This window comes from Tenrec ecaudatus, chromosome 6 (assembly GCF_050624435.1).
Source record: "Tenrec ecaudatus isolate mTenEca1 chromosome 6, mTenEca1.hap1, whole genome shotgun sequence".
Classification (NCBI taxonomy): domain Eukaryota; kingdom Metazoa; phylum Chordata; class Mammalia; order Afrosoricida; family Tenrecidae; genus Tenrec; species Tenrec ecaudatus.
Window position 1 is genome coordinate 160,502,092 of NC_134535.1, and position 26,377 is coordinate 160,528,468.

Consider the following 26,377-nt stretch of genomic DNA (forward strand, 5'->3'; position numbering starts at 1 on the left):
TCTTTATTGTTGAAAATATACACAGCAGACCGTACACCAACTGCAAAACTTCTACATGTATCATTCAGGGATGCTGATTACAATCTTCAAATTGTGTAATCATACCCATCCTAGTTTTCCAAATCATTCCTTGTCCAGTCGCATGGACTCACTGCTCCTCAAGTCCCTGGCTAACCTTTTGAGTAGTTCATTTGACCCCCTAGAGGTAGTTCTTTAAAATAGCACAATGTTCAAAGCGGATATTCTTGACAGTTGCTAGTTGTTAGAAGCTATCAAGTTGGTTCCAACTCATAGCGTGACCCCAATATACTACAGAAGGAAACACTGCCGGGTCCTGCACCATGCACACAGTTGTTTCTATACCTGAGTGCACTGTTACAGCCACCATGTCAATCCATCTCCTTAAGGGCCTTCCTCTTTTTCCTTGTCCCTCTACCAAGCATGATGTCTTTCTCCAGGACCTGGTCTGTCCCGACAGCATGTCCAAGGTATAGAAGATGAAATCTTGTCATCCTTGGAGCACTCTGGCCTTACTTTTTCCAAGACAGATCAGTTTGTCTTTTTAGCAATCCATGGTACTTTTCAATATTCTTCTCTAGAACCACAATTTAAATGTATTGATTTTTCTATAGTCTTCCTTATTTCAATATCTAACTTTCACTTGCGTATAAGGCAATGGAAAATACCATGGGTTGAGTCAGACATGTCTTAGTCCTCAAAGTAACATGCTTGCTCTTTAATGCTTTAAAGAGGTCTTGTGCAGCAGATTTATTTAATGCAGTGTGTCTTTTAATTGTAGCAGTCTTGACTGCTACTTCCGTGAGGTTTTATTATGGATCTAAGCAACACAAAATCCTTGACAACTTCAAATTTTTCTGCATTTACCAGTTAAGCTAAACTATTATTTGGTTTAAAGAGAACTTCAGGAAATAGTTTTTGGTTGAAGCTTTTAAAATTACTTGATGGCAATAGTTCCAAGAGTTCATTCAGCCTCAATGACTATAAAAGGTTTGGATTCCATGAGAATTTTTAAAAAATCATTTTATTGGGGGCTCATACAGTGTTATCACAATCCATACATCCATCCATTGTATGTCAAGCACATTTGTACATTTGTTGTCCTCATCATTCTCAAAACATCTGCTATCTACTTAAGCCCTTGGTATCAGCTCCTCATTTTTCTCCCTCCCTCCCCAGACTCCTTCCCTTCCATGAGAATTTTAAAATCCTGAAAAAAAAATTCTGGTTCACATCTCTCCCATTTGAAGCAAGTCTTCCATAGTATCGTTGCTCACAAAATGTCCAGTAATGGTAGCCAGGCACTATCCAGTTCTTCTGGCCTGAAGGCAAAAGAGGAAGTCCATTTCCTCTTAGTCCCAATTTTCCTTCCTTCTCTGTTACTGCAGAGAATCATTGTACATTGGATGACAACTTGTAAGCTTTTAAGATACCAGGCATTACACAAAAACTAGGAGTTAGAAGAAAAACTTTCCAGGAAGAAGGCAAAGCAAGTGTATAGGGTTTGAGAAGACGTGAAATTAAGCATGTTCAAGAATTGAAGTGTTGGCAGAGAAGCAAAGAATGAAATATGATAAGAAATTCCACAGAATCAGAATGTGCAATGTATCACAAAGTAAATATTCATGAACTCACCACCTGGTTTAAGAATAACACACCAAACTCACTATCTCCAAGTAGATGTCAATTCATAGCAACCCTACAGGACAGAGTAGAACTGTTCCATGGAGATTCCGGGGCTGTAATCCTTAAGGAAGTGCACTGTCACTTCTTTCTTCCTGTGGGTTCAAACCACCGACCTCTCAGCAGTTGAGCACTTTAACTACACCACAAAATAACCATTCTGTACCTTCCATTATAGCATAGTCCTTGTTTATAGATTTGCCACGTCTGTATGCCTATCTAAACTCTTAAAATTTAGTTTTGCTTGTGTTTTGGATTTTACATAATGGAACTATTTTGTGTTGGATTAATTCAGTAGAGTGTTATGTTTGCGGTGTTCATCATGTTTGGAGTGTATGCTCCTTTTCAATGTTGTATATGTAGGACGAGTTGGAATTGACTTAATGGCAGTGAGTGAGTAATATGCAGAGAAGCCAGAGAAGGACTGATGCATTTGCATTACAGTGTTGGTGAAGGCATTGAAAATGCCACAGACCGCCAGAAGAATATAGCTAGAATGCTCCTTAGAGGTACGGTTGGTGAGACTTCTCCACTGTTGATGTACTATCAGGAGGGACCAGTCCCTGGAGGAGAACGCCTTGTTTAGTAAAGTAAATGGTAAGCAAAAATGAGGAAGATTGTCATAGTGAGATGGATCACATCACAGCAGCTGTGACACTGGACCCCAACATACCACTTGTAAGGATGGCACAAGACTGAGCACTGTTTCATGCTGTTGTACGTATTGTCTCTGAGTCTGGGTCAACTCAACAACACCTAAAAACCACGTGTGGGTTGGATATGGGACTTTTTAAAAATTAACTGCATTGAACGGTTGATGGGCGTATGGATTGTTTCCAGTTCTTGGCTATTAAGAATAGTATGACTATGAATGGTTTTATTTGTGGTTTGGTGCACATATAAAATCATGTCTGTTGGGTGTATACGTAAGAGTAAACTGCTGGGCATGCTGGACATACAGGAGAACCCCGGACCTCGACGCTAGTCTGTTCTAGGACCATCGAGATGCGGTGCAATCGAATTCTGGATCAATTTTTCCCATAAGAAATAACTGAAAATGGAATCATCCGTTCTCAACCACCAAGTTTTTACCCCAACCTTACTTTTTATACAAAACATTACACAGAAATTTCAAAGTAAATCATTTTCAGAGTTAAATAATATAATTTAAATAAGAAACACAACATTAAAAAAGTTTTTAACAACTAGTGTGGCTGGGCCATACATTAAGATTGATGAGGATATGGATCTGTGGACACGGATCTGGAGAGGAGCTGTGGATGGGGAATCCCCTTCCATAAAATCAACTGGTAGCTGCTTTTCAGGAGTTTTTTTCCCCCTTCTTTACCTTTTTTCTTTAGGACCTGTCTTTCTCAAAAAAAAAAAAATATGTCTAATGTGGTCTGCTGTTGGCATTTCCTTAACTGTTTCTGAAAAGGGTTTACTAAATTAGCTATCTCTGGATTGACAGCCTAGACTTCACCCCTACACTCTTTTTTTTAAACTTTGATTTTATTACACTCTTAATCCTTAAACTGACACCAGATTAGGTGACTACCACACACTGATACTGGCTATACCCTGGCATAGCCACTCAGCAGAGAAGTCCACAGCAGAGAGACCCACAGAAGGGAGTCCGACAGCAATGAAGCTGCACAAGCAGAGAAGGCAGCTGTCCAGCAGAGAAGCTAAACCTGATTCTCAGTGAAAGAACACAGTGGTGCTGGCCAAGTTCAGTCTCAGAGCTGTGCCAGCTTATTTGTCCTAGGAGCCCTTTAAATAGCCTTCACTAGCACCATAAATGAAATGCATGGATCTCCAGTCTCCCTCATTCAGTGTACAACTGTCACATGTATAGGAGGAAATTGAATGGGGCAGTCCTCAGGGTGACATCCTTTGGCCCTGAGAACTGCCCTGGGGAGAAGCTGCCCTCCACTGAGGATGAAGGAATGTGCTCTCCACTTTGGGAACACTTCCAGATCTTGCCTGTGTGCTTCCTGACCTGATCCTGAATTGTTCCTGTGACTTTCAAGTTGAACCTACATTGTAATATGTATTACTACAAGGTAACATGTTACCTTCCTAATAAACCACATAACAGTGAGCATGGGATATGAATTCTGTGAACACTGCACAGAGGTAGTTTTGTGAGGGTTGTGGCTGGTGTCCAAAATGAAGGAGGGAGAAGACAGAGATATAACTGAACTTCGTCTCATAGGAAACAGCTCTATGCTAGGCCTGATTTTTATCCCTCATGAATTTAGACAGTTCATTATACTATCCTACACTTTCTCACTGCTGGCCAAGGTTACTTCTTGATTTCTCTACTGTTAGGCATGATTGATAGAAATGATGCTGGGAGCCATAGAGTCCGTTCCAACTGTGCAAGCCCGTGTACAACAGAATGAAACACTGCCCGATCTGTGCTAGTCTCACAATTGTTCTGCTTGAAACCATTGTGGCAGCCACTGTGTCAATCCAGCTCAAGGGACTTCCTCTTTTCACTGCCCTTCTTTACCAAGCATGATGCCCTTTTCCTGGGACTGGTGTCTGTTGATAACATGTCCAAAGTACAAGAGCAATTGAACATGGCTTGGATCAGGCACACCGTAGTCCGGGAAGTGACATCTTTACTGGTCAATACTTTAAAGAAGTCTTGTGCAGCGGATTTACCCAATGAAATGCATCCTTTAATTTCGTGAATGCTGCTTCTGTGAGCATTGATTGTGGATCCAAGCAAGATAAAATCCTGGACAACTTCAGTCTTTTATCCGTGTATCATGATGGTCCAGCTGTGAGGATTTTTGTTTCCTTTATGTTGAGTTCTAATCCTGTGGGAACCCGCAGCTCTCGCCGCCATTACAAGATGGCGCTGGGCAGTCAGGGCGGTGGCCCAGTTAAGTGGTAAACAACCACTTAGAGCATGCGCACTGCTTAGATGACATAGTCATAACTCCACCCTGGAGTATGCTAATAAGGGTTCTGGCGAACGCACCAATCAATGCACAGCACGTCCCCATAGAGCGCATATAAGCAGCAGTAGTTTGGGGCTTCGGGGTCTTTTTTGCATCTGCAAATCGAACCCGCATTAAACGCCTGTGGAAGAATCCTGTTGTGGCGCGTCCTTCTTGCTGGCGAGACTGAGCATGCGACATAATCCATACTTAGCCTACAGTCTTTGATCGTTATCAGCAAGTGCTTCAAGTCTCACTTTCAGCAAGCAAGATTATAACATGTGCATATCAAAGGTGGTCAACATCCCTGGAGGTAATCGTGGGTATCTCCCGGGGTAACTGTTAACTGTCAGAAGCAGTAACTCTGAGCCACACTCGGGATTACACTGCAGAGAAGTCCCTTATCTGCTCCCCGGTCCAGTGGTATCCTCCGCTGGGATCACAGAGTGATCTGACTTCCTCATACCTGGAATGTCTACTAGAGAGATTAAAATGAGTAATTTCTTAAGAATTACAGGCCTCTCTGAGCCGGCTCGCGACTCTGGCGAGCATGACACATGGCTTGTTCCTCACCGGGCCTCCAGGTCAGAGCCTCCATCTGGAAAGCATGAAAACCGAGTTGGACATTACGTGGTTGATCTGACTTCCTTTGAGCAGTTGGCCCTTCCTGTCATGAGGAATGCTACCAAGGAAAACAAACAGTCTTGTACAAGACATCATGATGTGTGCACAGAACACCAGGAAGTGAAGATGCTTTGAATTACTGCTTTCTGCATGGGAAGAAAGGTGTACGGTTCAAGAGGACCTGCCCAGGGTCTCGTCCCTCAGGCTTGTGATCACCCAGGTCCCAATACCCAGTGGGCTTTTCTAAAGAAAACGTGACAGCTGGTTTCCATAAAATGTTTAAAAGATCAAATTAGCCTTAATGCGGAATTGACTATACAACATTAACAATCCATTATGGTTTATTTATGCTTAAAGATTTCTGTTTATTTCCTCTTGCAGTTGTGTGCATGATCGTGGTTAACTATGGAATGAGAACTGGTTTTGCAAGTATTAAAGATGGGATTTGCCTCTATTGAAGTTTATAATGTGTTTAGGGGAAGGGGAAAAAATAATTCACTACTTAATCAATTTTGCATGTCATGAAAATTAAATTTCTCTCCAGGTGCAGCTTCAGTTTGATGCCGTTTAAAGTGGCAACCATTATTTGAATTTTGAAAATTATTATTTCAAACAAAAACCAGTTAAACCACCCTCCTCTGTTTATTGTTGTTTGTTATTGCTGAATAAATATCAAAATCTGGTGGCTATAGCCAAATTAAAAAAAAAAGAATTACAGGCCTACAATATAAAACAAATTTTATGCAAAACAACGTACCACTTTGGGTACAAAATTAATGACATAATTAGACTGCCAGGGAGGTTATCAATAACCCTTCGATCCTGATGCCATGCTTTTCTTCATGTAGCCCAGTTTCTCAGAGTATTTGTTCAGCATACAAATTGAATCAGTACGGTGACAGGATACAGCCTTGATGCCCACCTTCCTAATTTAATTCAAACCACTCAGTATTCCCTTCTGTGCAAACGATTGCCTCTTAACCCACACACAGGTTCCACATAAGCATGGTGTTTAGAACTCCCATTCTTCACAAAGGTATCCATAGTTTGTTATGGTCCATACAGTCAAATGCCTTTGCATAATCAGTAAAACACATGATATAGTCATGATATTGTTCAATAATTTATTCTGTTGGGTCACCTTTCTTGGAAATGGGTACAAATATGGATCTCGGTTGGTTGGCTAGATGGCTGCCTTCAAAATTCCTTGGCATAGACGAGTAAGACCTTCTAGTGTTTCATCAGTGTGTTAGAAATAGTAACAGACATAATGAGCTCGAAGCTGAAATGTGCTTCTCCAGGTTGACTGAGCTCTTGCATTTAGGTTAGCTAATTAGTCTGAAGAGAATGTGCCTGTTGCTTTTTAGCCTGGACCATCAGAATAAACATACATGGCACAGATGTGAATCCAACACATAGCCCAACCTATCATAAGTCAGCAGAACCTCAGCCATCCAAAAGAGGAGTAAGCTTGAAAATACTGTTGTCATAAACCATGAGTTTAGAGTGACTTATTAGGTAGCATTGTTGTAGAAATAAGGAATATCTATCTGTTCAACTTCAGTAAATAATATCAAATTTGTTGCAAATTTTACCAAGTCACAATCCAGACCAAGTTAATATATAAGATTTCTATTTCCACTCCTTTCTAATTTTAGCACTGTGTAAAATGTCATGGTCTTAATTTGTCTTACCTTTAACTAGTCCTGAAAATATGTTTTGGTGATTCTAGATCTTTTGAATTTCTATATAAATTTAGAATCAACCTAGTATCTACTCCCCAAATAAGCCTACTCAGAGTTTAGTTGGGATCATTTTGAATACATAGATCAGTTTGGGGAGAATTAATATCTAATATATAGTAATGAATATTAAAATCTATTACTATGATACAGCTCTATTTAGGATAATTTAAATTTCCACAATATATGTAGTTTTTAGTGTATAAATTGTACACACATTTTGTGATACTTCATTTTAATTATTTTAATTTTGATACTATTGTTAACATTGTTTTAAAATTTTACATTGTTTTAAAATTTTAATGTACAATAGTTTTGTGGGTTTTTTAATGTACAATAGTTTTGTGGGTACAATAGTTATTATATAGAAATATATTCACTTTCCCATATTGACATTATTGGACTCACTTATTAGATGTAGTGTATGCATGTTTAGATTTTCTAAGACAAACAATTTACCTACAAATAAAAATACTTTTTTTGCTTCCACTCTGTTCGATTTTTAAAATTTTTATTTATATTAAGTATAATTTTTGGCACTAATTAAGGACTGGGGCACAATGACATAATCAAGATTGTCATGTTTCTTTTCAGTCTGTTAATATGGTAAATTATATCAATTGATTTTCAAATGGTAAACCAAATCTGAGTTCACAGGAAAAACCCAGTTGATCACACTGTATTATCCTCTTTTCATATATAGTAATGATCATGAATTGCTGGTACTTTAAGAATTTAGGTATCTATGTGACTGAGAAGTATTAGTCTGTAACTAAGTTTTCTTATAACATCTTTATCTTATTTTGGCATCCGGGTAACCTGGCCCTCATATAATAAATCTTGATGTATTTGTACATCTTTTATTTTTGAGAATGCTTTGATTAAAATTGGTTGTGTTTCTTCCCAAACTGCTAGAATTCACCAATGAGGTTCTCTGGGGTTGGCTTTACCCTTTAGAACGTTTGTGGAGTATTTTATTTATTTGATATACAGTAATTAAGAATTTCTCGTTCAAAAGAAGAGACACTTAACTAATACCAGTGCATAAGCAAGCTGTACCTCCCTGACAGCGTCAGAAGCTTAGTATAGTGAGAGAAAGGGAGCGGTGAGTTTCAATAAAATAATACACCCAATCGTGAAACAAATAAACAAGCAAATAACAAGGACAAGTTCTCTTGGGGGAAGGGTAATAGTTCCCAGTTTCTAGTTTCCAACAACCTTCTCCTGGAGCTGGCACCATTTAGCCTAGCCTCCTGAACTGTGAGGGAATACATTTATTAAAGCTATCCAATTGTGGTATTTCTCTTACAGCAACACTAGATAATTAAGACAGAATGTAGAGAAATTGAAGGCCTCCTTCATTATTAGTGGGAATGAAAAATAGGATAGCATTCTGAAAAACATTCTGATAGTCGTGTAAAAAGCAGAAGTAGGGTGGAATAAAAAAAAAAAAAACGGTAGCGCTGCCATAAGACCCAGTAACTCCACTCCTAGGTGTATTTCCTTGAGCTCTAATAGAATGACACTAACAGACATATGCACACTTACGCTCACCATAGCACTACTCACAATAGCAAAAAGATAGAAACAACCAGAGCGCTCACTGATGCATGAGCGGATACGTAAGATGTGGTATGGTATATACATAATAATGGACTATCTAGTAGTAAAGAGAAGTGAGTTTCTGAAACATCGTAGAACATAGGTCACTATGTTCTGGAGACATTGTGTTAACCCAAGCAAATAAAGCCCAAAAAACAAATATTGTATGTTCTCGTTTTTATTAGACTTCTTTTGGGGTGATGAGAAAGATAACACTGAGGGTGAAGTGTACACAGATACATTAAGATAAATCATGTCACTGTGTTAGGTTGACTAGAGACACAAATTCAGGGAGACTCATGTATAGGAAAGAGCTTTATAATAAAGAGTCATTGTATAATAAGAAAACAGCCCAGCCCACTCCAGATGAAGTCCCTAAGTCTGATATTCACCTATATATCTGACACCAATCCTTAATTTCCTCTTCAGACTCACGTAGCACATGCAATGATGCCAAATGCAGGAAGATCACAGGCCAGTGGGTGGAAAGTCTTGTGAAACCAGTAGCAGTAGAAGCATCTCAGGGCTGGCGTGAGTCCCCACCTGGCTCTTCCAAGCTCGAGAGCTCTGGCTGCCATCAGCATACCTCCATGTGGATTTTCAACCAGAATGTAAAGCAGAGAGAGTGTGTGTTCCGCCTCCAGGGAGAAAGAGAAGAGTTCCCAGAACCCTTAGAAGGCCATGCCCACACAGAGGCCTCAATGGCTATGGCTTGACCGACAGGCTATATGCCACCCTTCACTCAAGTTGATAGGAGATTATGTAACTGCCAGTTACTAAAATGTACATGAAAAAAACCATAAAAATAAAATTTACATGAGAAAAAATGGGCCTGTTTCTCATATATAGTTTTGAAACAACAGCCAAAAATATATGTGTGGTTATATATGTATGTATGTGTATAGACACATCTATTTTAAAAAAACAACTCCCATCAAATCAATTACAATTCATAGTGACCCTGTTGGACAGAATAGAACTGTTACATAGAGTGTCCAAGACTATATCTTTACAGAAACAGTAATTATCAACAATTCTTGATTATACGTTTGATCAACTTAAGGCATCAGAAGTTGGTAGAATTCTTCAATTTCTTTATCATTGGCTTTAGAAGCTGGTATGTACATGTGAATAATCATTATAACATTATACAAGTCTTTCTTTTAGGCATATAGATGTTATCATATCACAGAAAACATTATACTTCAAGACAGACCTTGACATGCTCTTTTTGATGATGAGTACAATACCTTTTCTCTGGCATTTTCCATTCCCGGCATAATAAGCCTTGCGATTGTGTAAGTCAAAATGGCCATTATCAGTTCACATCAGCTCACTAGTGTCTAGGATATAAATTTGTATGTGTTCTATTTAATTGCTTGTTCCAATTTCCTAGATTCATACTTCATACATTCTATGTTTATAGCACTTTCTTCTCATGTCCCCAAAGCTCTACTTCCTCCACGTCATGAATGTTGACTCTCCTTTGAGGAAGCAGTTCTTACCCAGTGTGAGTGCCTCACCTTCCAGTATGTATCTGACACTCTTCCACTACTATCCATAAGGGTGTCCTAGTAGCTAATTCTTCAGATGTGGTCAGCCTATTCCTTCTTGCCCATCTGTTTTCAGTCTGGAAGCTCTGCAGAAACTTGTTCATCCCGGACGAACCTGCTGGTCTTAGAAACACTGGTAACATAACTTAGTATCACAGCAACACACAGTCCACCACACTGCAACAAACTGACAGGTGAGTGGTGGTTGTAGGTGTGTAGATATGTGTATGCATATGCACCTGTGGTACCATATATAATGGGACACATGGGGGGCATAGTTACAAATACTTTTTAGGCATAACCAAGCCACTTTGGGGATTTATTTTCAAAGTTGGAAGGCTTAGAACCATAGTTTCTTTTTTTTTTTTTTTTTACACTTTGGTAAAACCTCTTATATTAATTTAAGGATGTAGGGTTCTGCCTCTTACACACAGAAGCTGTGGTAACTCAGAAAAGGAAAACTACAGAAACATTTGTAAAAAGAAATAAATAAGGAAACTTCTAGGTGATGTTATCTCCCTTACAGCCCAGTGTGTCTGGTGTTTGGGAAGGCCATGTGCACACATGACAGAAATGGCTCCATTTTTAACACTGGAACGCAGCCCTTCACGTTGTATGCACACCATGGCGCTTCTTTCCTAGGCGCAAAGCTGAGTATGCTTCCATTTTAATAATCTTTTAGGGAAGTCCTATGACAATTATACCAGTAAATTTCCTCAAACAACACCCACCACCACCCCTACCAACTATTATTTTCCGTTTATCCGTATTCCATTTACTCTTTCCTCTGCTAGTCTCACTGGTATCTTTGCTTGTACTTGAAAGCAAAAAGCAATTTTGGATCACAGCAAATCCAGTGGTCTTGCTCCGTAGCCTGGCGGCTCCTGTTGACTGCAGAGAGAAGGGGAGAAGCAGGAAGGGCCTTCATGGGTTGAGATCAGGCACTACCAGTAGCCCAGCTTGTATTTCAAAAACAAGCTCTTGGACACATTCCCAGCAGAGAAGTCTTCAGTGGTTTAGAGAAGAAAAACGACTATTTCACAAACACCACAGTGTTTGAATTTCTAGAAGCTACCCAGGCCAAGAATACATCCCTGCAGTGCTTCACCACACACTCATTGCTGCAGTACTCATTGTCCCAGTCCTTGCTCACAACAGGAGGGTTCTCACACCCTGACCTCACACATCGAGGCTGGGGTGAGAGTATTACAGGAGATGTGTTCACCAATTCCACATCCATCTGAGAAGGAGACTCGACCTCGGGCACTACATCTGTGATCATCTCACAGACTGTCTCAGGAGAAGTGGCCTCTTCTGTAGGAGCCTCGAGACTACTGTTCATAGGCTGCTCGGGGCTACTTTCCACAGTTGGTGGAACTAAGGTAGTTTGCATTTTCAGCGCAGGCTGAGGCACAATCTTGATCTGCAGAGGAGGTGGCTGCTGCTGTAAATTGATTCGAACTTTCTGAGGTGGAGGCTGCTGCATGGCCTGGAGAGGGGGAGGCTGTTGAAGAATGGTCACCTGCTGCTGAGTTGGGGGCTGAGGCATCTGTTGTAATGGAGGGGGCTGGAGTCGGGGTGGAGGCAGTTGCATAGAAGCAGCAGCAGCAGCTGCTGCCTGCAACACTGACCGAGTGACGATCTGGGCTTGCTGGCTGGGCTGGATAGTGGCTGTACTCGTTTGGCCTAACTGCAGCCCCCGGGAGGTCACCACTGTGGCTGGGATCACAGTAACCATCCCTCCTTGAGACATCGTAATAGAAGAGGGCAACACTTGTTTGGTAATGATCAATTTGGTGATATTAGGCTGGCCCCCTGGCCCTGAAGGTGCCTGGTTTGCAACATAGGACGAAAGAGTGGAGTTAACGACAATGGAGGGAGACAGAGCAGGGGGCTCTGTTGCGGCTGGTGCTGGAGATGCTGGGTCAACGGTAGCCATAGGAGGTGGAGAGGGAGTCTGTGCTGGTGGCACTGGATCCAGTTCTACTGTCTCCACAGTGGCCTGGCATTCTTGGTTGTCTTTATAAGCAGCCAGAGCCTTCAGATACTCTTTCTTGGCAGCCTCAGTTTTCCGCTTATAAACCTGTTTCTGCTCTTCTCCAAGACTGTCCCACATAGAGGCCACAATTTTTGAGACCTCCCCAAAAGTGGCATTGGGATTCTGTCCCTTGATGGCAGCCTGTGTATCACGGAAAAATAAGGCATATGCCGAAACGGGTTTCTGAGGTTCATTAGGATCTTTCTTTCTTCTTTTCTTTGGAGCTTTCTGCTTTTTCCCTGTTTCCACCACAACTGTCTTCGGGCAATGAAGTTGCCTCCGGAAATCCTCAACACCATCCTCATGAAGTGAACCAGTAGGTGAAGGGGTGGTTGAAAGACGATCCTCAGGAGACTGGGCAGGTGGCAGGATGGTGCCACCCCCTAAGCTCAAGCCAAGCTGAGAACTCAGTTCTGACTGATCAATGGTGGTCAGCTGGCCATGCCCCATCAAGCCAGATGTCATGTCTGTCATAGGTACATCAATTGTAACATGTGGATTGGCACTATACTGTGTTCCTATTGAATGGTCCAAGTCCATGCTTAAGCCCCCACTCAGGAGTCCCCCGCCCTGCTCCATCAAGCCATGGGTCATGCCCACGGGCATGTCCAATGTCTGGACCCCATACTGGGCTGAAAAGCTGCCATCCTGTGAGGAGGAAGGGTCTGCTAGGTCATCAAAGTGGCCAACCACATCTGAGACAGCCAGTGTGGGATCAGAATCCAAGGAAATCGGTGGAATTTCAAATTCCTCATCACCCAAGCTTGGTGTATGGAATGTCTCGGCCCCTGACAGGAAGGGGTGCGAGGGTCCTGTGATCGTCAAGTAATTGTCACTTCCTCCGGGAAACTTTGCTTCCGCCCCGTCGCCTGCATCCTCTCTCCAACCTTCTTGGTGCCCGGGTTCTTCTAGAACCATAGTTTCATGGAACATCTCAATCAAGTGGCATAATATCGTTCACAAAGTTATGAATGCATCTTCGTTTGGTGAGGAGTGTTTAGGATCTTAAAAACTTGTGAATGGCACCTACGGTACAACTGGTAGTCTCCATCCATCTAGAGGAAGGTATAAGAAGGAAACCAAAGTCTCAGAAAATAGTCTACATAACCAAGGCCTCTTGTATTCATACAAGCAGCTCTCTAAGCGAGGAGTCAACTAAGTCCACACGGAAGAAGCACAGCAGCTTGTATGGTCCCAAAATGACAATAACAAAATTCAAATATGTCGAAGGGAAAAGTATCAGAGCTAAAATTCTGAACACGCAATTGGTAGAAGGCTATGGAGGACTGTGGGCCCCAAACCCACCTGCAGAGTAACTAGTTAGATTAAGCTGCTGGCAGACACCCCCACCCCCTCTGACAGACATCATTGTAATCTTGATTATGGTCCATCGAACTTGATACTGTAAGGTCTCTCTCTCCGGGACTAGATTTCAGCATCGGTCCTTGGCTCCGCGCGAGAAAGATTTCATGCCGAAGCCGGGCTCGTGATCCAAGTGAATTTAATGAAAGTTCAAAGAAGCATCAGGTTTTACGCAGAACCCATAGGATTCCTTTGACCATGCGGCCTGGCAGAGACTGCCCCAGGTCACGCAAGGATCTCTCTCCTCTGGCGAAGACGACCAGACCACCAAGCAAGACAAACCAAAAGACCCTCTCCCACTCAGTCCCTGCCTTTTCAAGGGTTCCCGGGGGAGGCATGATGAACGACCCCCAGGTCGATCCCATTGGCTGAATTTCAGTAACCTGGCCCAGGTGGGCTGCTCCAGGTGTAACGCCCATCTCCACCCACTGGCGGGAAAATCCAGCTTTGTCCTTTGCTGGCTCTCCTGGGCATGCGTAAATGGACTTCCCAATTCCCTAGGCTAAGCTACCTCACAATACTTGGTCAGTTGACCTCTCTAATTGACCCAATGTGTGTTCACCATGACAAAAATGTCTTCCCTGTTTTGGTAAAATCTTGAGTGCTCTCTTTTTACTCATTATTTGTATTTTTTATCATTATTATTTTATCCTTACCACTTTATTTCGACTTTGTATTTTATTGCTTCTGTTGGGTTTCCCAGTTTGTGAAGCATAGGAGTGGATGCATAGAGATAATAACTGATTCGAGGGTTGATAGGGGAGGTAGGGGTGGGGTTGAGAGATGGGGAGGGTGAGTAAACAATGAAGGCAGGAGGAGGGAGGGAGTACTAGAACTGATTGTGATTACACAACTCATTTTAAAGGCGATTTAACCTCCCTCCCCACTCCCTTGTAGTTGGAAGGGGTGCCAGCCCCCCATTACTAATCACGGGTTCGATAGGCACAATTGTACGGTTGAGATATATAAATATTATATTAAAGTAATGGAGCGCATGAGAGAGAAAAGTCAAATAATGGAGTCAGACACATTTCATGGTAGCATGCTCAACTCCTGGATGGCTATAATCTTACTAGCCAGGTCCGCGTACACTGTGGGCCGACGTGAGGTTGGGCAGGGACCCGGCAGGATGCTCAAGGAACCCGTTTATTGCTAACCAAGGGTTATGTCTACTTCGGGAGTCATGATTGCAGGTAACCACACGTCACAGGAAGGGGCAGTACAATAGGCATACGCATCACAGGAAGGGGATGAGCTAGGGGTGTACATGTGACATTCATGATGGCGGTCTAACCTTGGCCACCCTTGGGTGGGCTTGACCTCTCTTGGGTCTCCTACAAGGAAACAGTCAACTACTATCCTTATCAGAAGGAAGTGGGCCCTACTTGTGGGATACACAGTGGTGACTGCTTTCTCTAGATGGCTGATATCCCTTAGGGACAATAACCCCTGATCTACTTCTGATGACCTCCAAGTGTGTGGTCATTCACAAGCAGCTAAGTTTGGCATCTATTTGGGGGAGACAACTTAGGAGAAATCCTTCTGTTTCCCACACCCCCTCTCTCATGAACCCTTGATAATTTATAAATTATTATTGTTTTGTCATGTTGCCACTCTCATCACTAGTACTGAAGGGATCATCTGTCCTGGATTCCCTGTTTCCAGCTCTTATCTGTACCAGTGTACATGCTCTGTCTAGCTGGATTTGTAAGGTAGTATTGGGATCATGATAGTGGGGGGTGGGGGTAGAGGAAGCATTTAAGAACTACAGGAAAGTTGTATGTTTCCGAACAACCCCCTCATTCACAATGATATGTCTTTTTATTCTTTGATGCCTGATAGCTGATCCCTAGTGATCACACAGGCTGATGTGCTTCTTCCATGTGGGCTTTGTTGCTTCTGAGCGAGATGGATGCTTATTTATCTACCCTCTACTTTTCTAAGCATATGTTCTCCAGTAACTTGGTCTCTCCTGACAACAAGTCCAACATACAGGAGATGAAGTCTTGCCCTTTAAGACTTGCTTTTTTTTTTTTTTTTTTTAAGACTTGCTTTTAGGAGCATTCTAACCGCACTTCTTCCGAGACAGAAATGCTCACCTCATCGTTAACAATCCAACGTGTAACTCATTATGCCATCAGGACTCCTTTGAAGAGGTACAGAAGTAAATAAAAAAAGAGTTCTAAGAAAGGAAACAGAATGAAAGAAGTAGATCATGTTGACAGTATAAAAGCATGTGAGTCAGGATCTGACAACCTGTTAGTGAAAATCGACAAAGTAATTGTGACTATTTTGTGGATAGGATTTTTGAGGAAGCTCGTACGGTTAGTGCCAAGTGCTCCCCCACCCCAACTGAAAAGAATCAGGTAGATAAAAGTATAAAATTATGTAAAAATGGTTTCATAGTCCATGATAACAAGTTATTCTGATGGTGCAAGCCAGCAGTTTTTGAACTCTCAAAAAGGGAAATGTACCTTCAGAATTTCTGATAGAGTGTGGATGTTAAAGTTGAAGATAAGAGTGAAGTATGCATGCCAAGGAAAGCTGTCTTTCAACCCTTATCAAGACAGGGTCACAGATTGGGAAGAGTCACACCAAAAATTGTTTCCAGAGCAAAGAACTCTGAAGTCGAGATTAAAGACAGCGTGTCTCGTCTCCCATCAAACCATCTGGAACCTGTGGTCAACTGAGGACTTGGCAGAAAGTATTTGACCTTCTTTCTACACTCGCAACTATGGGCACAGAAAACTAGCCCTTTTTTGAAAAAGATCTCCATTTTTCCATGATAAAAATATTTTCAAATATTGATGCTATGTTATACATTCTTCAGGCCAAATATTGTGACCGCCACTCCACCCACACCCCTGCCCTCCATTTAGGAGCAGTCTTTGTGGGAAACAGAAAGATTTCTTCCAAGTTGTCTCCCCAAAATATATGCCAAACTTAGCTGCTTGCTACATGTGGCAAATGACTATACACTTGGATGACAAAAGTTGGTCGGGGGTTATTCTCCCTGGGTTATCAGCCATCTAGAGCAATCAGATTGGATAGTCCAGGGGTCCTCAAACTTTTTAAACAGGGGGGCCAGTTCACTGTCCCTCAGACCATTGGAGGGCCAGACTATAGTTAAAAAAAAACCAACTATGAACAAATTCCTCTTCACACTGCACATATCTTATTTTGAAGTAAAAAAACAAAATGGGGCAAAAACACCTGGCAGGCAGGATAAATGTCCTCCACTGGCTGCATGTGGCCTTTGGGCCGTAGTTTGAGGGGAACCCTTGTAAGTCTGTCCCACCCTAAGTAGAACCCACTCCCTTCTTTTTTTTTTTTTAAACGTTTTATTAGGGCCTCATACAACTCTTATCACAGTCCATACATATACATACATCAATTGTATAAAGCACATCTGTACATTCTTTGCCCTAATCATTTTCTTTTCTTTCTTTCTTTTCCCTTTTCTTTTTTTACATTTTATTAGGGACTCATACAACTCTTATCACAATCCATACATATACATACATCAATTGTATAAAGCACATACATACATTCCCCGCCCCAATCATTCTCAAAGCATTTGCTCTCCACTTAAGCCCTTTGCATCAGGTCCTCTTTTTTTTCCCCTCCCTCCCCGCTACCCCCTCCCTCATGTGCCCTTGGTAATTTATACATCGTTATTTTGTCATATCTTGCTCTATCCGGAGTCTCCCTCCCCCCCTTCTCTGTCGTCCCTCTCCCAGGGAGGAGGTCACATGTGGATCCCTGTAATCAGTTTCCCCTTTCCAACCCACTCACCCTACGCTCTCCCAGCATCGCCCCTCACACCCTTGGTCCTGAAGGTATCATCCACCCTGGATTCCCTGTGCCTCCAGCCCTCATATGTACCAGTGTACAACCTCTGCCCTATCCAGCCCTGCAAGGTAGAATTCGGATCATGGTAGTTGGGGGGAGGAAGCATCCAGGATCTGAGGGAAAGCTGTGCTCTTCGTCGGTACTACCTTGCACCCTGACTGACCCATCTCCTCTCCTAAGCCCCTCTATGAGGGGATCTCCAGTGGCCGACACTTGGGCCTTGGGTCTCTACTCTGCACTTCCCCCTTCATTCAATGTGGTATATATATAAATGTACATATATATATATATATATATACACATACACACATATTCTTTTTTTTTTTGGCATGATGCCTTATACCTGGTCCCTTTGGCACCTCGTGATCACACTGACTGGTGTGCTTCTTCCATGGCCCACTCCCTTCTGATAAGGATAATAAATTGTTTCCCTGAAGGAGAGCCCAGGGAAGTCTAGCCTACTCAAGGGTGACCAAAGTTAGGCCCCCATCATGAATCTAAGGTCTGCCCATCTTGTCACAAGTATACCTTTAGTCCCTCCCCTTCCTATTACGTGTACACCACTAGCTCATCTCCTTCCAGTTCAACTTATGCCCATTGTATATCCCCCTCCTATTGCTTATATTGCCTCCCTTCCTATGACGTATGCCTTTATCTCTAATTAGGGGCATGCACACCCTCAAAGAGATATCAGCCTTGGTTAGCAATAAATCAGACTCTCTCCAGCTATCTCCCCTGCCTTCTCGGCCTATGCTGTGTGTGGACCTAGCTGTTGAGATCATGGCCATTGAGGAGGTGAGCATGCTACCATGAAATGTGTCTGACTTCTTTATTTGACTCTCCTATCTCTCTCATTCTCTATGACTTTATTATAATCTTTATATATCTTAACCGTACAATTGCGCTTACCAAATCCGTGATTAGTTTGGGGGGCTGACTTCCCCCATAAGTCTTAAAGGAGCTACCATAATAGATGAATCATTTCTGTTTCTGGTTACTTCACTCTGCCTGAGGGTTATTGGTGGATAAAAGAAATCAGGTTCTATAGCCAACCCACCATAAAAGTAGCAAACTCTGTATTGACATCTCTTGATGAGATTTTGACATCTCTTGATGAGATTTTGACATCTCTGGATCAGATATTACAACTCCTGGGGAGGGCTCAGGGATGTCCCAGGTCAATTAACACTAGGTCGATGGTGACTCACCTCACTGCTTGTTTATTATGCTACCCACTTATGATGTTATCCATTGACTGTGTACGTGTTTGCTATATGACATGCATGGCTTATGAAAGATCTGTAAGACCCATTCTATATAACCATTGGAAAATACATTCACTCTGTCCTGAAGTCCTGACATGGGATGAGGAGCCCCTGTGCTCTGCTGCCTGTCTATCTTTAATATTTTTTACAATTGTAGCAGAGTCGCTCCTGAGGACCTGTTGGAGTGTTGGGGACCCCAGTACCCCAACAGGAACCCATCACTAACGTACAGATCTGGTTAGCCAATGGGAAAAGGATTATCTAGAAATGTAACACTTCTCATAGGGTAAGCCACGTCAAAGACTTCCTGGAATATACCAAGGATCTCAAAGAAGCCCTCTCCTCTCCCTGGCAACCGCTCTTGCTTTCCTCAGATTGCGTGATGAAACCCTCAGTCTGGAAGAAGCAGATTTATACAGTTCTTCCATCATCCAGAGACTCCAAAAAATAGCTGAACCTTTCATAGGACTTGTTTTTATAGACTGAGTGGAAATTTGACAGAGGACTGATGGTTCTCAGTGGATATGCCAACCGAAATGGAAGAAAAGAATGGGCAAATTCCCTCGACTTCTGGTTCAAGTCCTACTAAACTCGGAGTATATTTTTTAATAAACACAAGTTGGTCCAGGAAAGTATGACTAGAAACTGTATTCATCGCATCTTTCCCAAAAGCCTGCTCAAAGAGAATACATGTATTTTCAAATACTAATTAATCAGTGTAAAGGCATAGGATGGGGCTTCAAAACGGTATGAAAAGGTAATGGGATTTTTTTCCCCCAGGAACTTTTTGAAGCTGCCTTGTATTATAATAGCAACATCATTTAGAATCTTAAAATGCGATACAGTAGCAAAAATGCTCACTCCTTGAAAGTAGTATTTATCACGTTCCCAGTTGGCAGTGATTAACTAAAATGTTAGCTGTCTCAGATTTAAAAGATGGCAATCAATTAAAAGTGTTTTTTTTAATGTTGAAGACACGCCACAACTTTGCCACAGGGGAATATGTATCATCCACAGCAAATATATGAATAGGGTATAAAAATATTACATGTAGTAAAATGCAAGATAACTTCCAAAAACCTAATATTGGTAGACAAGTCGTAAAAGATTGATGTATGTATATGTATGGACTGTGATAAGAGTTGTATGAGCCCCTAATAAATTGTTAAAAAAAAAAAAGATATAGGCATTGAAATTTCATTTCCAGTGCTGGAATTCTAATTTCCCCCTCTTTTGTTGTCAGTTAGTTTTGATGGAAGGTTTAAATCCCTCCTAAAAGCATTGCTGGCTGTAAGGACGAAAATAAAGACTGGAGAAAAAAAAAAGAAGAAAAGATTAAAAGAAAAAGAAAATAAAGACGAGTTGGACAAGCAGGGAAACTTTAAGAACTGAAACAGTCTGAACAGATTTTATTTCCAGGCCGAATGATTTATGATATTTTAAAATTGAACCCAGACTAACTGCTGCATTTAGATTAAGCAGAAATCTGAGTGGGCGAGGAATCTGCTGACTCTAGCAAACTTTGGCAAGATTGTTTTATTGGGGCATTTCAGTCGATTTCTCCCGGAGACTCTGTGAGACAGGAGTAGAATTGACCGACAGGGTTTTCTAGACTGTAATCTTTACCAGAGCAGATTGGTTGGCCAAGCCTTCAGAATTTTGTGATTCACTTGGTAAGAACTCTTACTCAATTGTTTACTTGAAATAGTTCCGGAACACTACTAGCTGCCAGCTGGTGCTCCTGCTTTAATCTACAAAGATTTATAGGGGAAGCAGTTTATTTCAAAACGGCACCTAAAGACGCAATGACTTTTTAAAGGCGGACTTCAAATACTTGACATGATGATTTAGCTAGAAAGCGATGGTTAGCATCAACTCCGGAAGGAAGCGAGAGGAACCGGGGAAGTTTCCTGAGCTCGGGAAAGGCAGCAGACGGGAGTGGGCTTCCGCACTTGGACGCACGCATGTAAGGTACATGTAGACACACACAGTCCGGCGGCGTGTCCAGGAAAGGGCCGCTGCCAATGACCTGCAGGAGCCGGGCGCTCCAGACGCGGCCGGAGGGCAGCGCGCAAGGTTAGCCTGGTGAGAACTACAACTCCCAGGGCGCCCGGGCACCCTCCAGCCGGGCGGCCAGCCCGAGGGCGCCGATTGGTCCGGGCGAAGCCTGGCACCGGCCCAGCCGGGTCCGGCGCGGTCCCGGTCCGGGTCCACTGCACCTAAGTCGCCGGGCCGCGTGGCGGAGGCGCTAGCTGGTGTGCAAGCGGCATGGACCTGCGGGCCTCCGATGGCTACTTCTTGGGCGACGTGGGTAAGTGGCGAGCGGAGAGGAGGATGCGGGCGAGGGGCACGGGCACGGGGGACTGCGATGGGGAAAGGATCAAGGACCACCAAGCCCCCGGTTCATCTGAGAAGGTTGTACCTGGTCACGGCTCTTGGGCACTGGAATAGGTGCACCGGATGATGACCCTTCCGGAGGACAGCGACGCGTCCTGCGGAGTTTATCACGTGGTGCATCAGGGTGGGCCCAGGTTGGAGGAGCGCCTTCTCTTTCTGTTTGTTTGTGTGTCTGCTTTCAGCACCTTCTTAAAAGAAGGAGAGGCTCAGCGATCCCAGGTATTTCAGGCGCGGTTCTGGTGCCCCGCCCTGTGCGGCACTTTGCAGGGGGCGTCGCAAGCATGACAGGGTCTCCCTCTGTAAAGAGATTTCCGAGTGGTAAGCCCATCCGAGCACGGCGCTCCTTGAGGGGAACTGTGGAGCGTTTGTGCTCGATCGTTGCCACCTCCCGGGAGAATTTAGCTTAGAAAGAGGAAATTGCATCACGAGGAATGGTATTTTAATTGATTTTGCAAACAGCCATCTTCTACCTACAGGATCAAAGGCATCTAATAAAATCTGTTTTTTACTTGGCATTGCAGGCTAGGCACGCACCAGGCTTTCACCCTGCCAGTGTGATCTGTAGCTAATTGGTTCAAGTGAACAAGCTGTAATCACTGAAGCCTGAATGAACCCAGTTTAATGTCTTGTTCATGTAGAGGGCACAGTAGCATGCCGACAATTCTGGTCATGTTTTCTCAGCTAAAAGAATGCTTTAGAAGAAAAGTACATTCCGAAAGTGTATTTTGGGGTTGTGGGTATTTTTAACTTTGGCATTGCTTTATTTAATAAAGCAGTTTAAGTCAACCAGCTACTCTGTGGCAAAAGAGACTTTCTGGCTCCCATAAAGCCTCTGCTCTGCAGGACAGGGCCACCATGAGCCAATATCAACTCAATAGCAGTGGGTTAGTAGAAGGTGAGATCAATTGTCGCTTTCTGACTTCAATTGTATCTGTATCTGTTTGTTGGTATAACACCTCACTGAGGCCAAGATTACAGTCTTAGAACATGGCTATGTCAGTTAAGTGCAGAGAATTCAGGGTAAGTCACTCCCCAAAATGAATCCAGTGTTTATAATTTACCACACGTACTCCAAATCTGTGTTGATCCACTGTAAATATTAATTTGCAAAGGCAAAGACTCATTCGTACAGTCAGCATTCATACTCAAGAACGCTGACTTGGAATTAGGGACTGGCAGAAGATGGAAAGGGGTCTTAGGGAATTTGAAGCTAATTAAAAGCTCATTAAGGTGAACTGCTGATACTCTTCAATTATCCTTAACCAAGAACTCCAAAATATAGTGTGCAGTGCCCTGTGGGATGTTCAGAAGATGAGGTAAGGAAAGATATAGGACAGGCATCTCCTGATGCACAATAAAGAGCCCCTAAGCTATAAGGTGGTTAGACATGGGGCTGCAAGATCAGTAGTTTGAAACCACCAGGAGGGCCTTGAAAGAAAGATGGGGCTTTCTACTCCCGTAAAAAAAGCTCAATCTTGCGAACCCGTAGGGGCAGTTTTGCTTTGTCCTTTAGGGTTGCCCTGAGTCAGAATCACTACATGGCAGCAAGTTCATTTTTGAGAGTTTGGATCTATATAAGGTTAAGCCCTGTCATGGCTGCAAGATGGACGCCGTAATTGATAATTTGGAAATGAAGCAAAGGTCATGTAGCCAGAAAGTGACAAAGCTGAGGTTTAAACCCGAGATTTGTTATTGTTTTTGGGGCTTTTAGTTGTCATATGGATCATGTCCTTTTTATCAAGTCGGTTGCTTTGTGGGGAAAAATTCTGCAACGGTGATGGATAAGAAAAGTTGGCTGTGAGTTTCTGAGGGGAAGTGGTCGCATTTTACCACACATTGGCCTTATCTGGATTATGCTATATTGCCTTTCCCACCGTGAATAATGCGCTTATCTTGAGAGTCCACAGACAGGATCATGGGTTTTCCTGTATCCCTGTGGCCAGTGATTTATAGTTGCAGGAGCATGTGTCCTCCTGTGTGGTCTGTGGAATGAGACTTTTAAAAATATAATTAAATTTTAATTAAATATTGACTTTAATATTTATAAATATAGACTAAATATTAATTTTTTCCCTCACTTCACATATTTTATTTTGAAATCCGCATTGCATTGACTTGAACGGATGGGTTTGAACAACGAGAACCACTGGCTGAACGATGGGCTGTTATGCTCGCGCTCGTGCCGCAGAGGAGGACTGTCTCCTGGGGGATCAGTGCTGTACTCTTTTTTTTTTTAAACAATTTATTAGGGGCACATACAGCTCTTATCACATTCCATACATATACATACATCAATTGTATAAAGCACATCTGTACATTCTTTGCCCTAATCATTTTCTTTTCTTTCTTTTTTTTTTCTCCTCTTTTCTTTTTTTACATTTTATTAGGGACTCATACAACTCTTATCACAATCCATACACATACATACATCAATTGTATAAAGCACATCCATACATTCCCCGCCCCAATCATTCTCAAAGCATTTGCTCTTCAGTTAAGTCCTTTGCATCAGGTCCTCTTTTTTTTCCCCCTCCCTCCCCGCTCCCCCCTCCCTCATGTGCCCTTGGTAATTTATACATCGTTATTTTGTCATATCTTGCCCTATCCGGAGTCTCCCTCCCCCCCTTCTCTGTCGTCCCTCTCCCAGGGAGGAGGTCACATGTGGATCCTTGTAATCAGTTCCCCCTTTCCAACCCACTCACCCTCCACTCTCCCAGCATCGCCCCTCACACCCCTGGTCCTGAAGGTATCATCCACCCTGGATTCCCTGTGCCTCCAGCCCCCATATGCACCAGTGTACATCCTCTGCCCTATCCAGCCCTGCAAGGTAGAATTCGGATCATGGTAGTTGGGGGGAGGAAGCATCCAGGATCTGGGGGAAAGCTGTGTTCTTCATCGGTACTACCTCGCACCCTCATTGACCCATCTCCTCTCCTAAACCCCTCTGTGAGGGGATCTCTATTGGCTGACACTTGGGCCTTGGGTCTCCACTCTGCACTTCCCCCTTCATTCAATATGGTATATATATATATATATATATATATATATATATATATATATATATATACACACACATATATACATATACACACATATATCTTTTTTTTTGCATGATGCCTTTATACCTGGTCCCTTTGGCACCTCGTGATCACACTGGCCGGTGTGCTTCTTCCATGTGGCCTTTTTGCTTCTGAACTAGATGGCCGCTTGTTCACCTTCAAGCCTTTAAGACCCCAGACACTATCTCTTTTGATAGCCGGGCACCATCAGCTTTCTTCACCACATTTGTTTATGCACCCTCTTTATTAAATTTTAATTAAAATATAATTAAAATATAATATGAAACTATTTTGAGAAGTCTAGATAAACAATACCTTTATTGAGAGATAATCCTGATTAAGACCTCAAATTGTGTTTCTGTCTCAGAGTAGGCTGCGATTTTGAAATCTCCAAGATTTTTCTTAAGTTGGAAGTCTTAGGCCCTGTGTTGTTCTGCTCACAAAAATGTTTGAAAGAAGTAAAAAGCAAATCCATTTCAGATTAATTTAAACTACCTTCTTTGACATAGGAACAAAAGAAATGGGCGATGCTGGCTACCATAGCTGGACATTTTGACCAGAGATTCTTTAGAGCAATCTTATTGAAAAAGGGTGGTGGTGGAAATGAAGCTCAGAGTTTTAACTTCTCATAGAATTCTTTTCAGGCTTTTTGGAGCCACAGAGTCTTAGAGGAACCCCAAAACTATTGCCCAGAGATGATCCCATGAATCTTCAAGTCTTTTAAAAACTAAATACTAGTTTAGCTTAACAAGTAAACTATGTCCGGTTTGGACATTTAAGGCATTGTGAGTCTCTGTTAATGGGAAAGGAACTATTCAGCAAAGGAGGATCAGGACGGTTGTCATCATTGTCACTGACTTGTACGTGCAGTGTCCATGTTAAACTGTTATATGTTTTAGTGTGCATATAAAATGTTCATCATTATTGAGTTTATTAGGGAAGTTAATATTTTACAATTCACGATCAGGTATCGTGTCTTTCTTTTCCCGCCTGAGCGAGCGGGCTCTCCGTCTCTCAGCCACCAGGCACTCAGCTTTACCCTCGGGAGAGCTGCCACTTTGTCTTGTCCTCGGAGTACCGTTGCCTCTCTTGGCAAGGATCTTAGGGCCTAAAAAGTATGCTATGCTTATCTCTCTTTTTTGATCATTGAGAGTTCCCCACCCCGAAGAAAAGAAATTATGATTTTATTTTAAAAGGAAGGCTTTAGCACAAGTTGGGGTTCAGAAGCAATAACTGTGGCCAGTGGTTGCCATCAATATTGTCATCTAAGACAAATGAGCTTTCCTTTTTTGGTATAATGGTTTTCTTGGACCACAAGGAGGGATTGGGAATTTACTCAGTTGAGGATCAAGGAATAATAGGTGAGAGTGAGGTGTCTTGGCTAGACTGCAAAGGCCTTCCAGGAGGAAGAGGGGGTAACTGGGACATTCGTTCTAGACACATTAAGAGGTGAACATACACATTTGGCTGCTAACTGCAAGGTCAGCAGTTTGAAACCACTAGCCACTCCCAGGAAGATGAGGCTTTCTGCTCCTGTAAAGAGTTACGGTTTCTATTTTGTCTTATAGCAGCAGTTCTCAACCTGTGGGTCGTGACCCTTTTGGGGATCGAATGACCCTTTCACAGGGGTCGCCCGATTCAGAATAGTAGCAAAATGACAGTGATGAAGTAGCAACGAAAATAATTTTATGGTGGGGATGTCACCACAACATGAGGAACTCTATGAAAGGGTTGTGACATTAGGAAGGTGGAGAACCACTGTCTTGTAGGGTCATTCTGAGTCAGAATCAACTTGATGGCAGTGAGTTTGGTGTTTTTAGTTCCTGTTAGCAATAAGCAACTGAACAGTGATTCACAGTATTAGCTGAACATTGAAATAATTTGAAGATTTAAAAAAATTACTGATGAATAATTGAGTCTCATCTGTTTCCAAAGATTTTGATTCAATTGTCCTGAGGCATTGTCTTGGTGTATGTATGTGTACACACACATACTATCTTGATATATACGTATAGTGATATATTTCATATATACAAAAATATATATGTATTGCCTGTGGTAGTCACCTAATCTGGTGTCAAATTAAGGATTAAGACTATAGGGGTGGAGTCTAGGCTGTCAATCTGGAGATAGCCAATGAGCCTTCTGTGTGGGCATGGCTTCCTGAGAATTCTGGAAAATCTGACACTTCCTCCTTGAAGGTGGAAGACACCTCACTCTCTGCCACT

General features: G+C 42.5%; 1 protein-coding gene and 2 pseudogenes across 1 annotated transcript in view; 2 read left to right on the forward strand and 1 right to left on the reverse strand.

Moving 5' to 3' along the window:
• Positions 1–10,528: 10,528 nt before the first annotated feature.
• LOC142450477 (TOX high mobility group box family member 4 pseudogene) lies at positions 10,529–13,147 on the reverse strand (annotated as a pseudogene).
• A 2,628-nt stretch (positions 13,148–15,775) lies between these two features.
• Positions 15,776–19,179, forward strand: LOC142451727 (UBX domain-containing protein 2A pseudogene; annotated as a pseudogene).
• A 1,517-nt stretch (positions 19,180–20,696) lies between these two features.
• The window catches only part of ASB13 (ankyrin repeat and SOCS box containing 13), a 58,673-nt gene continuing 52,992 nt past the window's right edge, over positions 20,697–26,377 (forward strand). The window contains exon 1 of the mRNA XM_075552433.1: positions 20,697–21,004. Within this exon, the coding sequence (XP_075408548.1) occupies positions 20,962–21,004 (43 nt within the window). The 5' untranslated portion in view covers positions 20,697–20,961. The remainder of the gene's footprint in view (positions 21,005–26,377) is intronic.